The sequence below is a fragment of the Cannabis sativa genome, chromosome 7 (genome assembly GCF_029168945.1).
Source record: "Cannabis sativa cultivar Pink pepper isolate KNU-18-1 chromosome 7, ASM2916894v1, whole genome shotgun sequence".
Taxonomy (NCBI): Eukaryota; Viridiplantae; Streptophyta; class Magnoliopsida; order Rosales; family Cannabaceae; genus Cannabis; species Cannabis sativa.
Window position 1 is genome coordinate 21,455,442 of NC_083607.1, and position 15,171 is coordinate 21,470,612.

The following is a 15,171-nucleotide window of genomic DNA, read 5'->3' on the forward strand; positions in this document are numbered from 1 at the left end:
TTCTGTAAAAGGCTAACTTGCTTAATTTTTTCCATACTATCCAATAAAAATAATTCCAGACATAAAATCGCAATTATTTTTTACGAAAATTTCACAAACATCAATCAATCATCAAATAACACTCAATACAACATGATACCATCCAAAGAACATACAAACAATCGTTTTAAAGTCCAAATTTCTTGCAAGTAAATCAATTACCATGGCTCTGAGGCCAGTTGTTGGAAATTATTTTACCAGGATCTTAGATCTACTCACAAGTATGTTTATTAACATCCTAAATATGAACTTTCTAAAACGATAAATTAAACACATATAAAGTTTAAGAAACCTTACATTGGGTGCGGCGGAATAATATGACTCCTTCCGTTCAGATATCTAGCCCTTGATTCCTTTCTGTAGCAGAGCATTATCAATATCTGAACCTGGATCTCTTTCTCTGAATCTTTGATGCTGAATCTCCTTTGCTGATGATCTTTCTTCACGATCTTCCTCACTATGATTGAGGTATTGCTTGATGTGTGTGGGCACTACTCTAATCACTAAGGATTTCGAAATTCTAAGGAAGAAGAGAGAGAGTGGTCAGCTAAAGATAGGGAGTGAGAAGGCTCAGTTTTTTCTGATTCAGAAAGTCTGAAGAAAAGTGTAATTTTCCTGAAGCCTTCACTATCTATTTATAGCATTCCACTAGGGTTAGGTTTGAATTATTTGGCATTAAAATAATGAAAAAATCAATTTAAAATAGCTACATAGGTGGCCGCCATAGCATTAGTGGATTGGGCCTTGGGCTTTGCAATTTTGCAATTTTAACACCTTTTGTATCTCATTTTCTCAAAAATGCCAATTTCCTAATTCAAACATTTAAATGCCAATTCTAACTATTTAATAACTATAAATAATTATTAAATAATATTGTCATTTATCATATTTATTAATTGAACCATACAAAGTATCATAATTAACAAATATGCCCCTATAAACTCTTTCTTTACAATTTCGCCCTTACTTAGTGAAAATTTCACAAATAGACATAGTCTAACTTGTGAATTATAATTGATTAATCAAAACCAATTACATGATTCTTACAAGCAATATTATCTCAACTAGTGGGGGGACCATGGGTCTATATAACCGAGCTTCCAATAAGTAGATCAAGAATTTAGCACTAAAATTCACTAACTTATTAATTCTTCGTTGAATCCACGCATAGAACTTAGAATTGCACTCTCAGTATATAGAATGCTCTATATGTTCCACCATATAGACACATCATTAGTTATCCATTGTTATAATCCTAATGTGATCAATGATCCTCTATATGAATGATCTACACTGTAAAGGGATTAAATTACCGTTACACCCTACAATATATTTATTCCTTAAAACACTTGACCCCGTATAAATGATATTTCAGCTAATGTGAAATGAGTACTCCACCATTTATGTTCGTTTGGTCAAGCTCGAAGGAGATCATCCTTTGCTTACTATTCGCCAGATAGAAGCTATAGATTCCATGTTTATGCTAGCGCTCCCACTCAATTGCACTACCGTGCTCCCAAAATGTACGTATCACCCTGACCTAAAAGTAGGCTTAACTAACAAATCAAAGAACACGAATAGCCTTTCAAGATTGAGCCTAATCATAACAGGATTAAGAACATTTGATCTAGGATCAACTAGGCGATATTGACTTGAATAGATATTACGGTAAGTTTAATAAATCTAAGTCAAAGTTCAATATCGGTCCCTTCCGATGCATACTCCATGCATCCAACCTGAGCTTTACTTTAACCAATGCTCTGGAAAGAACATAGCACTTCTCCAAATGCAAGCAAACTCTGTTGTAGATTATCATATCAGTAAAACACTATGTCTGATAAATCTAGGAAACTTTATTCACATAGTCATGTTTACTTTCCAATGTGTTGACGGCACAATAAACAGGATCAAGTATGTGAAAAGGGTTTCAGATGAATTTATACATTATGTACACATAATCATGAAATAAATCATGTGAACCATGCAACATTAAATGTTATTTCTGATCTATATTAATAAGTAAATCTGATTATATTGAAATGAGTTTTATTTAGGGCATAAAACCCAACAAACTCCCACTTGCACTAATATAAAACAAAAAAGTGCGTTTCAAATAATCTCAACACCTTGATATACAAATCAAGTGTAGTAGTAGTAAACTCCTCGTAATAGGATCTGAAAGGTTGAATTAACCACAACCTTTCCTCCACTATTACTCTTCCTTAATCACAAAATCATTGATAATGTGAAATTCCTCTCTATATGTCTACTCTCTTGGGATACTGGATTCTATATCTTTGGCAACTACTTTTGGTTAATCAGGAAATTAACACTAGTAGTTTAAGGCAATTTGGAATGGTGCCAAAGATGTATAGAACTTTCCTTAGACTGAATAAGTACCTTTCCTGCAGCTTTAACATTCAGTCTCTCTCTGGTAGACCTAGAGACTTCAGATAGGTTTTTACACTTCTCCAAAATCACTATTCCACCCCCAGAGTAACCACCATCTTATCAGAAAGATTTTCTAGCACAAAGGCAAATTTCGAAATCTGATGTGGTGTAGTCTAAGAGTTTTAAACACACTCTTATAGACTAACATATAGTTCCTCTTCTTAATCTTAGGATTTACTTGATTGTCTTCCAATGTTCTTCTCCTGGATTAATCTGATACCTACTCATTACTCCCACTCAACAGCAGGTGTCTGGTCTAAGGCATACAAAAGCATATCTAAGACCTCTCACTGTTGATATAAGAAATTCTTTCATGGCTTTATCTTTTCTGGAATAGTTAAGACTTTTCCTTAGATAAATAAAATCTATACCTAAGAAGTTGTGAATCTTCTATAGATTGCCATTAGAAAGAAAATGCTTCAGCATCTTACTAAAGTAAGTTGCTTGCATTAGAGTAAGTAATTACCAGGTATACCACAAGCCATAGGTTTAGATAAACTCAAACCTATAATACTAGGAACAGGAAGTTTTGTTAAGTCCATAGAATAGACGTATAAACGAAAATTTCCTTTTATGTCCTTGTAATAGAAAACTTTAGGTTACTCCATGTGAATGGATTAAACCACGGTTCTATTGGCTTTCTTCTTAGTTTCTTATCTTGACAATCCATTACTTGTTTAAACTCACAATGGATTTTAATCACTAGTGTCTCCCAAGTCATAAGAAGGTGAGTTCCTAGAAACTCTCCCACTACGACAAGGCACCGTGAATTATGTCTAAGAAAACTAAATGGTATTAACCTCTTTGGTTGTGACAAGACAACAGAGGCAGTGGGATCATCATATGTTATATAAGATGATAGAACACTTTTGGAATCAAGAATTAAATCTAGGAAACTTTATTCACATAGTCATGTTTACTTTCCAATGTGTTGACGGCACAATAAACAGGATCAAGTATGTGAAAAGGGTTTCAGATGAATTTATACATTATGTACATATAATCATGAAATAAATCATGTGAACCATGCAACATTAAATGTTATTTCTGATCTATATTAATAAGTAAATCTGATTATATTGAAATGAGTTTTATTTAGGGCATAAAACCCAACAAATAGGAGGCTCAATTTTTCTGAAGACAAGAAATTTCATCCATCTTTAAGTGTGAGCCATCACTATCTATTTATAGGTAACCACCTAGGTTTAGGTTAGATTTAATTAGAATTGAAATAATAGAAAAATTAATGGTAAAACCATGCATAGTGGCCGGATATAGGAATTGGATTGCGCCCCACTTTGTAATTTTGCCATTTTGTCATTTTCCCATCTTATTTTCTCAAAAACGCCAATTTTCCAATTTAACCACTTAAATGGAAATTCTAATTATTTAATAACTAAAAATTAATTATTAAATAATATTTTCATTTAATATATTTATTAATTAGACTTAATAAAGTCTCTTAATTAATAAATAAAACTTAGAATCTCTTTTCTTCACAATTAAGCCCTTGTTTAGTGAAAATTCATAAACTAGACATAGTCTAATTTTAGAATTATAATTCATTAATTAAAATCAATTATCTGAGTCTTATAAGCAGTATGGTCTCAACTAGTATGGGGACCATGGGCCTATATAACCGAGCTTCCAATAAGCAGTCCAAGAACTTACCAGGTAAATTCACTGACTTATTAATTCCTTGTTGCATCCACGCATAGAACTTGGAATTGCACTCTCAGTCATATAGAACGCTCTATATGTTCCACGATATAGATACGCTATTAATTATCCATTGTTATAATCCTAATAATCAATGATCCTCTATAGATGATCTACATTGCATAGGGATAAAATTACCATTACACCCTTTCAATGTATATCCTTAAAATACTTAGCCACCTATAAATGATATTTTAGTGAAATAATATAATCACTAAAATGAGATCTCAATCATTTATCTCTATTCAGTCAAGCTCAAAGGAAATCATCGTTTCACTTCTAAATACCTATAGAAGCTATAGATTCCACATCTATGTTTAGCGCTCCCACTCAATTGTACTATCGTGTTCCCAAAATGTACGTATCACCCTGACCAAAAAGTAGGCTTAACTAACAAATCAAAAAACATAAATAACACTCTCGAGATCGAACCTAATCATGTCAGGATTAAGATCATTTCATCTAGGATCAACTAGGTGATATTGAATTGAATAGATATTACGGTAAATTTATCATATCTAATCAAAGTTCAATATCGGTCCCTTCCAATGTATACTCTATACATCAGATACTGGTAAACTTTGCCAATGCCCTGGAAAAGACATACCACTTATCCAAGGTGTAAGAATACCTTTCGCTGATTATCATGCAAGTCTAAATCCAGTGAACTGACAAATCGGGGAATTAAACTTTTGAACATATAAACATGATTATATTCCACAGTGCTGACAACACTATAATCACGAACAAATACATATGTTCTGGACCTAATAGAATTTATACATTAAAAAATCATGAAATAAATCATGTGAACCATGCAACATAAAATGTTATTTCTGCTCTTTATTAACTAGTAAATCTGATTATATTGAAATGGGTTTTATTTAGGGTACAAAACCCAACACTTTCCCTTTTGGGAAATCAGAGTGGACCTTTCGCAGATCATGTGCTTTTTTATTTCTCTCGAGGATTGAAGTAGGATTTTTCTTAGGGTCCCCCTTAGAAGAATATCGTATAGGGCTTGACTCCCTAGTTTTGGGCCTTTGAGTGCTTGGCGAGGACTCCTCCTGTGTTTCCTCTAGTCCCACAGGCACAGCTTTGGGGTGCACATGTATTCCAGCTGTTTCCATGGCTTTTTGCATGGCAACCATTATTTCTTGCATCCTCCTATTATGTTCCTTTTGGGCGGCCAGTTTGGCCTCGTGATCAGCTGTTATGCCTTAGGACCAACAACTCAGTGTAGCTACCTTCGTCGTAAGCATCGTACCTTTCAAAGTTTTCTTAATATTCCTCATTATTTGTCTCGTCTCGTTCCTCAGAGCCCACGTTCACTCGTGAAGTAGCCTCTTCACCTTCTGGGTTTTGAGGATCCTAGGGGGGACGAGGTTGGCGCGTGTTGTTTCGAGTTTCCACCATTGCAGCTCTGATTCTTGGTTGTTGTTTCTCAAACAACGCTTCCCACGGCTCTCAATGAAAGCACTAAAATGTTGACCAAAATTTTTGGCAACCAATTAAATAAAATAATGATAAGAGCTTAAGGATAATTAATGCGGATGATTTTTACGTGGTTCGGGCATTAATGAGCCGTAGTCCACGAGTCTATGTTATTAATGAGAGTATTTGTTTTATAGAGAATGTTCTTGGTGTGTTTTCTCTCCCCTTTTTTTCGATCCCCATTCCCATTTTTCCTAGGGGTATTTATAGATATTGGTGGAAATAATTAAAAAGGGATTACTTTTCTTTAAGTGCCAGCAATGGATGAGCAAAAGTTCCAAAGAGATACAAAATAGGGCATCGTTACCTATACCATAGGTATCGTAGGGATTAGGTGAGATTAATCTTCATCCTTCCTTGATTGATGTGATTCTTCATAATGGAGTCGTCACTAGCCCCTTCGATTATTGTGTTATCGCCTTAAATAAGGCTTACGATGTCTGACATGTCTCTTATGGGCGTTCCCAAATGCTTTACCCATGCTGCATTAAATGCGAGATGACTGTTCGAATAGGCCCTTCTCGTCTCGGAGATGACTAACTACATCTTTAGCTCCCAGAGAGGAGGGCATGCTTTTTGTACTGCTCCGGGGGCTCGTTCCCCGAACTACACTTGTTCTTTTTCATACAATTATTAACTAATCCCCGGGTGAGGTGTCATTTAGGTCCACATGTCATACATAGTCGTGGCCACGTATTTTGGGAAAAACTCGAGGCAACAAAAATAAAAAATTTATTATTTATATAATATTAATTAATTATTATAATAGTTTTTTTATTTAATTCATTCATTAATATTTATAAACTAAATAAAAAATTAAAAAGTGAGAGAATTAAGAAGAGAATAATTTAAAGTGTTTGGAATAATTTTAAAGTGTTACGTCACTCCTCATATCTCTTTTTTATAAAGGTTAGCCTTAGGCATAGGCGGGCTAGGCCCGTGCCTAGGGCCCACTCATTTTAGGAACCCAAATAAAAAAAATTACCTTTTAAAAAATATATATTGTTTTTAATAATTTTTAAAAATGTAATTTATCTTTATAGTAAAGGTCCAAAAAAGAATTTTATCTATGGCCCATTTGAACTCAAGACCGACCCTAATATATATATACTAATATATATGAACAAGTCTGCTATCTACTTTGGAGGAGTCAATGAAGCTAATAAAAGGGCTATTCTGAACTTGATGAATATGGAAGAAGGCTCTTTCCCTCTCAGATATCTGGGAGTAAAACTTCGACCTAATAAATGGAAGACTTCGGATTGTGATTGCATTTTGGATAAGGGGAATTTGAAGCTTAATAATTGGGCTAGCAGAAATCTTTCTTTTGTAGGGAGGGCACAATTAATTCATTCGGTTCTTTTGGGGATGAGGAACTTTTGGATGACCCTATTTATTCTTCCCAAGAAAGTGACGGCTGCTATTGACAAAAGTTACAGGGATTTCCTTTGGGGGTCAATGGAAATCGAAGTAAGTTCCATTTACCTTCTTGGGAAAAAAATTGTCTCCTGAAAAAGCTTGGAGAAATTAGCTTCCAAGAGGGAAAGAAGTGAAATGTTGCTTTGATAGCCAAAAACATTTGGGCTATCTCGGAGAAACAAGATAACCTTTGGGTTAAGTGGATTAATTCTATTTATCTAAAGGGTGAAGACTTCTGGTTGCTGACTTTTAAACAGGATAGCAGCTGGTATTTCAAGAAAATCTTGAGACTCAGAGAGATCATTAACCGAGATGCTCTCCTGGGGGCGGGTAAGAATGGGAAATTTAAGGCTAAATTGTTTTATAATTCTCTCATCACTGCTGAAATATCTGAGTATGCGCCTACTATTTGGCATAAGATTTGTGTGCCTAAGCGTAGGTTTATTTGTTGGCAAGCTATAAATGATCATCTGTTGACTAGGGATCACCTTAGTAGAGTGATGGAGATTGTTAATAAGAACTGCCATGTTTGTGAGATGCACCCGGAGTCTCACAACCATGTTTTCTTTGAGTGTCATTTTGCCAAATTGGTGATGACTGAGATAGGTACCTGGTTTGGGCTGAATAACTGGCCGAGTGACTTCAAGCAATGGAAGGATTGGTGTTCGAAGAAGTTGAAGAACTTGCTGGACACGGTGATGAACACTATCATGGCTGCTGCAGTTTATTTTCATTGGCTGAACAAGAATGGCTGCTGGTTTAATAGGTGTTGTCGGGCTCCTGGTTTGGTTAGCAGGGAGATAAAAAATGTTGTTAAGTATAAAATCATGAGTCGTAGTTTTCAACACTTGAAAGGGAGGGATTTGTACATTATTAATGTAATTAACAGCTGGTAGCTGTTCTTTGTTTTGGGGCTGTTGGTTTTCATCTTGCTTTTGCTTGTAAGTTGTTTGTCTTTTGAATAAAAGTTTCATCCTTTTTGTTCAAAAAAAAAAAAAAAAAGTAAAAGAAAATAAAAACCTTGTCTTTTAGAGCTTACCAAAAATTCATTGGATATATAAGTTTTTTTTTCCTCTACCAAAATCCAGCCAAACCCAAAATATCTCAAGAAATCAAGAGAAATTTAAGTTTCAATGTTTTAAGCAGCGCACAACAACAAAAAAACCCCACATATTAATCACACCTATCTCAAAAATATGTTAATAATTCATTCATTATCAAAAATATCTCTCACATCGAGTCAAACAAGGACAAGAAAAGGGAAAAACAAATCAAACCCCATTAAAATCTTATCGAACTCAATCAAAACAATTAGCAAAATAGAGACATCACTGAGCCCATCTTCAACCTTTAGTCAACTAAAAATGTAAGATACTATTGAACTTTTATCCAGGTTTATTAAGCTAGTATCTGAGTTGCATCAAAAACCTATTGAGCCTATAGTCTCAATGTGAGCTAAACGAAAAGTTTTAATTTATTATAAGGTAAATTGCAGCAAAAAATACTCAATACTTCAAACAAACACGTATCACTTAAATACTCAATCTCTATTAATTGTAATATTTAACTATCATTTTCACGGCAAAAATAGTCAAATTATTAAAATATTACTCCATCGATCACTCTCTAAATAATTTTGAAAAAATTAATAAAAATATATTTTAGTTTATTAAAAAATTAAAATTAGGTGAAAAAATATATATTAGTGCCCAAATTAATATTACAATCAAAAAACAGTGAGTGAATATTTTTTACTATATTAAAAGTGTCTGGGGTGATACTTTTAATGATATATACTCCTTAAATTAACATTGTATTATTTGTAAAGACATATATATCTTATATTACCTTTGAATTCAAAAGTCTAATTTTAATATTTTAAAAGTATTTATAATGATATATATATTAGTTGTTTTTGTATTATTGTACAAGTTAATTATTTTATCATATTTTTTCTCATTTTTTTGTCTTATTATACAAATTTATTATTACTATATCATATTACAATATTTTTTACTATCTTAGTGAGGTGATACTTTTAATGATATATATACCCCTTAAATTAATGAGAAAATTAGCTCTGTCAACGTACATTTAAATTTTATTATAAATATAACAATGATTGTTTTATTACCAAAAGTTTGTGAGTTAATTTAGTACACGTGTATACTAATTTCTTATCTCAAGTGCCGAGTTCTGGCATAGAGATTTTTTTATGGTTCATTAATTAAGATGAATTGAAACCTCTTTTCAAACAAAAAAAAAAATCATGCATGAGGTATCTTCCTTTTTTTTCTTTTTCTACCTATATAATATATTTTTAATATAAAAAATTACTTATATTTATTTTTATTCTTTAATCTTTACAAAATATTTTGGCTTAATCGGTAATTATTTGATATCAAGAGTTATACAATGGTGATCTACACTTTGAAGTGATCATTTTGATATGTGGAAAGTATATATTTTTCAACCATCACCAAAGAATGACTAGAACCAAAAGTAACATTTTAGTTTCTTTTATATTTAGTTAAGCAAGTAATTAATTTTTGAACTTAAACAAAATTTAATATATCAATCAATTTTATAAGTTTTCTTTAAAAAAAAACACTTTATTAGTTATTAAAAAGTATTTTCTTATTTACCATTAGATTTTACAAGATATATTTTAAATAATTTTATTTTATATAATAATTTTAGTAGTTCATAAAATAACTTGTAAGGAAATCAAATAATATATATGAGTTACATTAAAAATAAAAAAAAAACAAACTTTACAAAAAAAAAAATTAAATATACCAACCATATTTAATGGATTAATAAAAAAATATTTTATTATTCAATAAATAAAAGTAACTAAATTGTATTCTAAAATAACTTACAAAGAAACAATTAGAAAATAATTCTAGCTACACCGCTAGTCGTTTGAGCTCAAGATTAGTACTAGTATGATCTATTTTTTGAGATGATCATTTTGATATGTTAAAAAAGAGAGTTTTTCACTATTACTGAATAAATATTAGGAATCAAAAGTAACTTTATTATCTATTTTATATTTTATTAACTAAAAAAAAAAGTAACCAATAAAATTCAATATGTCAACTATTTTTATAGGTTACTAAAAATATTTTTTATTTCATATCTAAAAGTTACCATATGGTATTTATTTTATATAAGCTTATTTTATAGATTTATTTCAACAAGTTTCTAAAAAAAACTTATAAAGAAAGCAAATAATATCTTACTTATCATAAAAAAATTTATACATATTTTACTAATGAGCTATTTTGTAATTTTTTATAATTTATTGTAGCTTAGTATATTCGAAGGTAACGTAAAAGTTGCTATAAAAATTAAAAATAAAAAGTTACGTACATGTATCTTGATCAACAATATTATGTAACTAAAATATAAAATAACGTAAATATACTTTGATCGACAACATTATATTATCTCATAATAAAGTTTATTAAAACAAAACCAATTAGTATCTTATTAGTAATTTTTTTAATAACATCTACTAAATTAATATATTTCTTTTGTTAACAAAATATAATATAAACGTTGTCTTCATTTTAAAATTTTGATAATAGTTAAAAACTACATGTTTCCAACACATTAAAATGGACCACATAAAAACTAAATTGTGATAGTAATGTTCTTAATCTTAAATAATTATGATGCAACTATAATTTTTTTTTAAAACTATGGTAAAAAAAACTTAAATTGCAACACAAATAAATAAAAGAAAGAAGAATAAAAATGAAAACTAAAAAAAGAGAGAAAAAGTTAAAAGTTGGGCTGACAAAAAAAATTAATAGTGTATTAGAAATTCTTTTTTTAAAAGAATAAAAAAACTAAAATAATTGATGGCTAGACAACAAAAAAAAGAAGGAAAAATAAAATAAAATGTGATACACAAGTAAAAGAGAAGTAAAAGAGTGTGGTTATATATTAATTTTTGTATATGGGTATTAATAGACATATTGGTATAATTTAAATGAGTGTGTGATTTGTGTGATTATTTTTCAATTGAGGTATATTAATGAAAAATTCCCTAAATTAATCACGAACAGTTTTATTGGTTTGCTTTTTTTTTTCTTTTCTCTTTTTGTCTTTACTCTTTTTGTGTATTATAAAGGATTGGAAAAGTCTCTTTAAAATAGTTTTAGAATAGCTGATGTGATGTATGAACTATTTGAGTATTTTTAGTTATATATATTTAGAATAATTAGTAATTTTGTCCTGTAAATTTTCTGTTATGCCTGAAATTCGGTTGTATTTCAGAAAATGAAACGTGCCAATTTAAGGAATATGAATCAACATATATAATGATAGTTATATTTTTTAAATATAAAATGGAATAACTCATTAAATGTTGAATTAATAGAGTTTATTCGTAACTCGATGACTGTGTAGAATTAAGTGATACAAGGATATACAAACTATCAATTCATGTATTAATGAGAAACCATCTTGTCTCGGAAGGCATAATCTCGAGGGAGTCATAGACAACGAATAGCGAGGCATCTACCTCGCTGTATGTAAAAAAGAATTGACGAGGCGAATTGGTTATTAAAACACTTAGCGTATAATATATGTTATAATAACTAAGTGTAATAACTTGAGAATTTGGAGAACATGATTGTCCAATCTGCAAGGCATTATGGTCAAAGAACAGTTCTTAAGTTTGCTCAGTACACTGGTGTTCATGCCACTGCTGAAAGGCATATGAATAAACCAAGTCATCTATGTACAAGGCGAGATACCTCCAGCGAGATACCTATGAAAGGGAGTCAGCGTTGACTGCCTTAAAGATAGTTTAAGCCACAATTGTGTAACTTTTTAATGTTATCTACGTGTATTTTAATGGAACGTAATTAAAGCCCACAATTTTGAAGAATATTGTTATGGAATTAGAATTTAAATGTAATTAATTGCCTACCTATATTACTATAAATAGGGGCAGATTATACAAAAAATGAGGACAAAAAATCTTAGAGAAAAAGGAAGCTTACTGATTGTAAAATCCTAATTCTATATCCAAAAATATTTGAATAAGATAAATTCGTTGTTTCAAGCTCATTATTTTAATTATTTTTTTCTTATTATATGTTATATCATTTTACTTATTTCAATGTCAACAAGTTAAATTTTGTTATTTTTTCAAAAAAAAAAAGTTAAATTTTATCATTTTATATTACTTTTCTTAATTTATCAATATTTATATTGTCTATATATATATATATATGTATGTATATATATAACTAGAGTGTTGATTAATTTTATTGGCCTAAATTATTATTAGTTAATCAACTATGTTACAACAACAAATGATAAACTAGATAATGTTTCGTGCAAAGGTATGAATGTTTAGTTTTATGTTAGATTACATATATTTTTTCAAATGTTATAATAATTTAATTATATTACAAATATATGAGTTAAAATAAAAGGTCATAACATAATCTTCATGTGGAAGTATATTAAGGCTATCATATATGATAAAATACTAATATCATTTTTTTTCTTATTATTGTTTGGGTCACAAACCAATCCACTTAAAAAATCTCTAAGTTTTGACTAATTTTTTTTAATAATATGAGCTCAAAAAAATTTTGTTTTAACTAAATTTGAAAAAAAATATATATTATTTGAATTATTTAAAGTTAAATAATAAAATCAAATTAAAATATTAGTTTTATATAATTAATATTGTAATAATAAACTTAAATAAAATAATATTAATAATTACATATTTATAAAATAAACAATACTGATAACATCCCTTAAATTTAACGGAATATTCTTTTATTTTTAAAGTATATATTCTGTTAAACTAAGAAAAATAGTTAGATAGTCATTTTTTATATATAAAGATAAAGATATGACAATTAGCCATAAATTTTTTATATTATCTTATTAAAATAATTACTTAATTAGTTCAATATGATAAACTTATAAAATTAGTTCAATTATGAAAACAAATTTTTTATAAATTATTTTTCAATTTTTTAGGGGTTTTTACAAAAAAAAAAAAAAAAAGATTTTAAGCAAAAAATTACAATTTTACTGTCACACGGAATTTTTACAAAAATATTATCTTTTTAAAAAAACAACCGTAAAATAACAAAATAGAACAATTAAAACAACATTAAAACAAGGGTAAATACTATTTTGGACCCTGTGTTTTGCAAAAATTACAGATTGGACCATGTGTTTTGTTAAATGATAAAATAGACCCTGTATTTTCTAAAATAGTAAAAATAGGACCCTGAGCTTAATTTTTGACAATTTTTTTTTTAATACAACCAACTTGAAGACAATGCTTAATACGAACATACACAAAAAATGTAAACAGTTTTGTCATAGCACTTTTAGATCGGATTATAATTAAACTTTATTTTGACAAAAAATCAATTCAGGGTCCTATTTGTACTATTTTAGAAAATACAGGGTCCATTTTGTCATTTAACAAAACACAGGGTCCAATTGGTAACTTTTGCAAAACAGAAGGTCCAGAATGGTATTTTCCCTTAAAACAACTAAAAAATAACGGTAAAAACTTAGCATAGTACACAGTATTTTTTTTTAAAAAATACAGTATTTTTTTACGATAGAACAATTAACTTTATGTTAGGCTATTTTAGATATATGGCTACATTAGTATATTGATAATTCTGTTTTTATTATATTATTATTAATTTTATTTTTTTGAGAAAATATTAGTATTAATTTTAGTTATAGTAATATATTTTTTTTTGTCCACAAAAATAATTTATGATTTGTAAAATTATAATTTTATAAATATAATTTTTTTTTTGAAAACATTATACATGTTAGGCTAATTATGATTTTCCCTCCCGAACTTTGACATGTACCAAATTATGCCCTTGGACTTTTTTGGCCGTTAAAAATTCCCTCTGAAGTATTGAGATTGTTAGATTTAAGGATTTTTGTCTAATTTTATTCAATTTTAGTATTTCAATGATTGTTTATGTACTAAACCATGCTCCCCAAACTTTGATATCTATCAAATCGTGCCCCTCAAACTTTAATATGTACTAAATCATGCCCCCTGAACTTTCATCCATGTTAGAATTTTTATTACTAAAATTAGACAAAAGTCCTTAAATCTAACAATCTCAATAGTTCAAGGAGAACTTTTATAGGCCAAAAAAGTTCAAGGGACATGATTTGGTACATGTCGAAGTTTAGGGGGAAAAAAATCCTACATGTAATTATATTGCGTTTGGAAAGCCACAATGTAATTGAATTTGTGTGTAATTAGAGGTAATTAGACAATTTGGCATGTTTGTCTGACCATGTAATTACACTGTAATTGTGTAATTGGAAGTAATTAAGGGGTTCCAATTACACTCTCCAATTCTCATGGCCCCCATGAGAATTGAATGTAATTACACTGTGTAATTACTAAAAACTTTCCATATTAAACATTAGCTACTAAAAAATATTATTTTCCCATGTAATTACTAACTATTTTTCCAAACAAGATATTAGGAATTCATATGTAATTACTACCCCATATCCAAACACACATTGTATTTTAAAATATAGTGTAATTACTAAACTGTGTAATTATCACCCTAGTAATTACCCTACCTAGTAATTATACAGTTACTTCTAAACACTTCTAAGATTATTATGTATTGTATTTGTAAGACCATCTCCAATAGGAGATATAAAAGTTGAGTTATATTTTGTACAAAAAATAGTTTTGTGATATTTTTACATCAATTTTTACTATTGTGTTCCAATGCATAATTATAAATCTTAATGCAAAATTTAATATGTTATTTAATGTTCACTTGATGATTTATTAAAAAATATAAAATAATAATAATGCAAAATTAAATGTAAAAATTAATAATAATAATAATAATAATAATAATAATAATAATAATAATAATAATAATAATAATAATAATAATAATAATAATAATAATGCAAGTCACTTAATGCAAATGAGTATGTTAGCTAAAATTTAATAATAAAACATTAAAAATTGCATAATAGTAAATATAAAAG

The 15,171-nt window shown here is 29.1% G+C and overlaps 1 protein-coding gene across 1 annotated transcript; it reads left to right on the forward strand.

The window, feature by feature from the left end:
• Nucleotides 1–6,822: 6,822 nt before the first annotated feature.
• Nucleotides 6,823–8,018, forward strand: LOC115696446 (uncharacterized). The gene is made up of 2 exons (XM_030623347.1): nt 6,823–7,173; nt 7,380–8,018. Exons 1-2 carry the CDS (start codon nt 6,823–6,825, stop codon nt 8,016–8,018), a joined length of 990 nt encoding a protein of 329 aa, XP_030479207.1.
• The last annotated feature ends 7,153 nt before the right edge of the window (nt 8,019–15,171 follow it).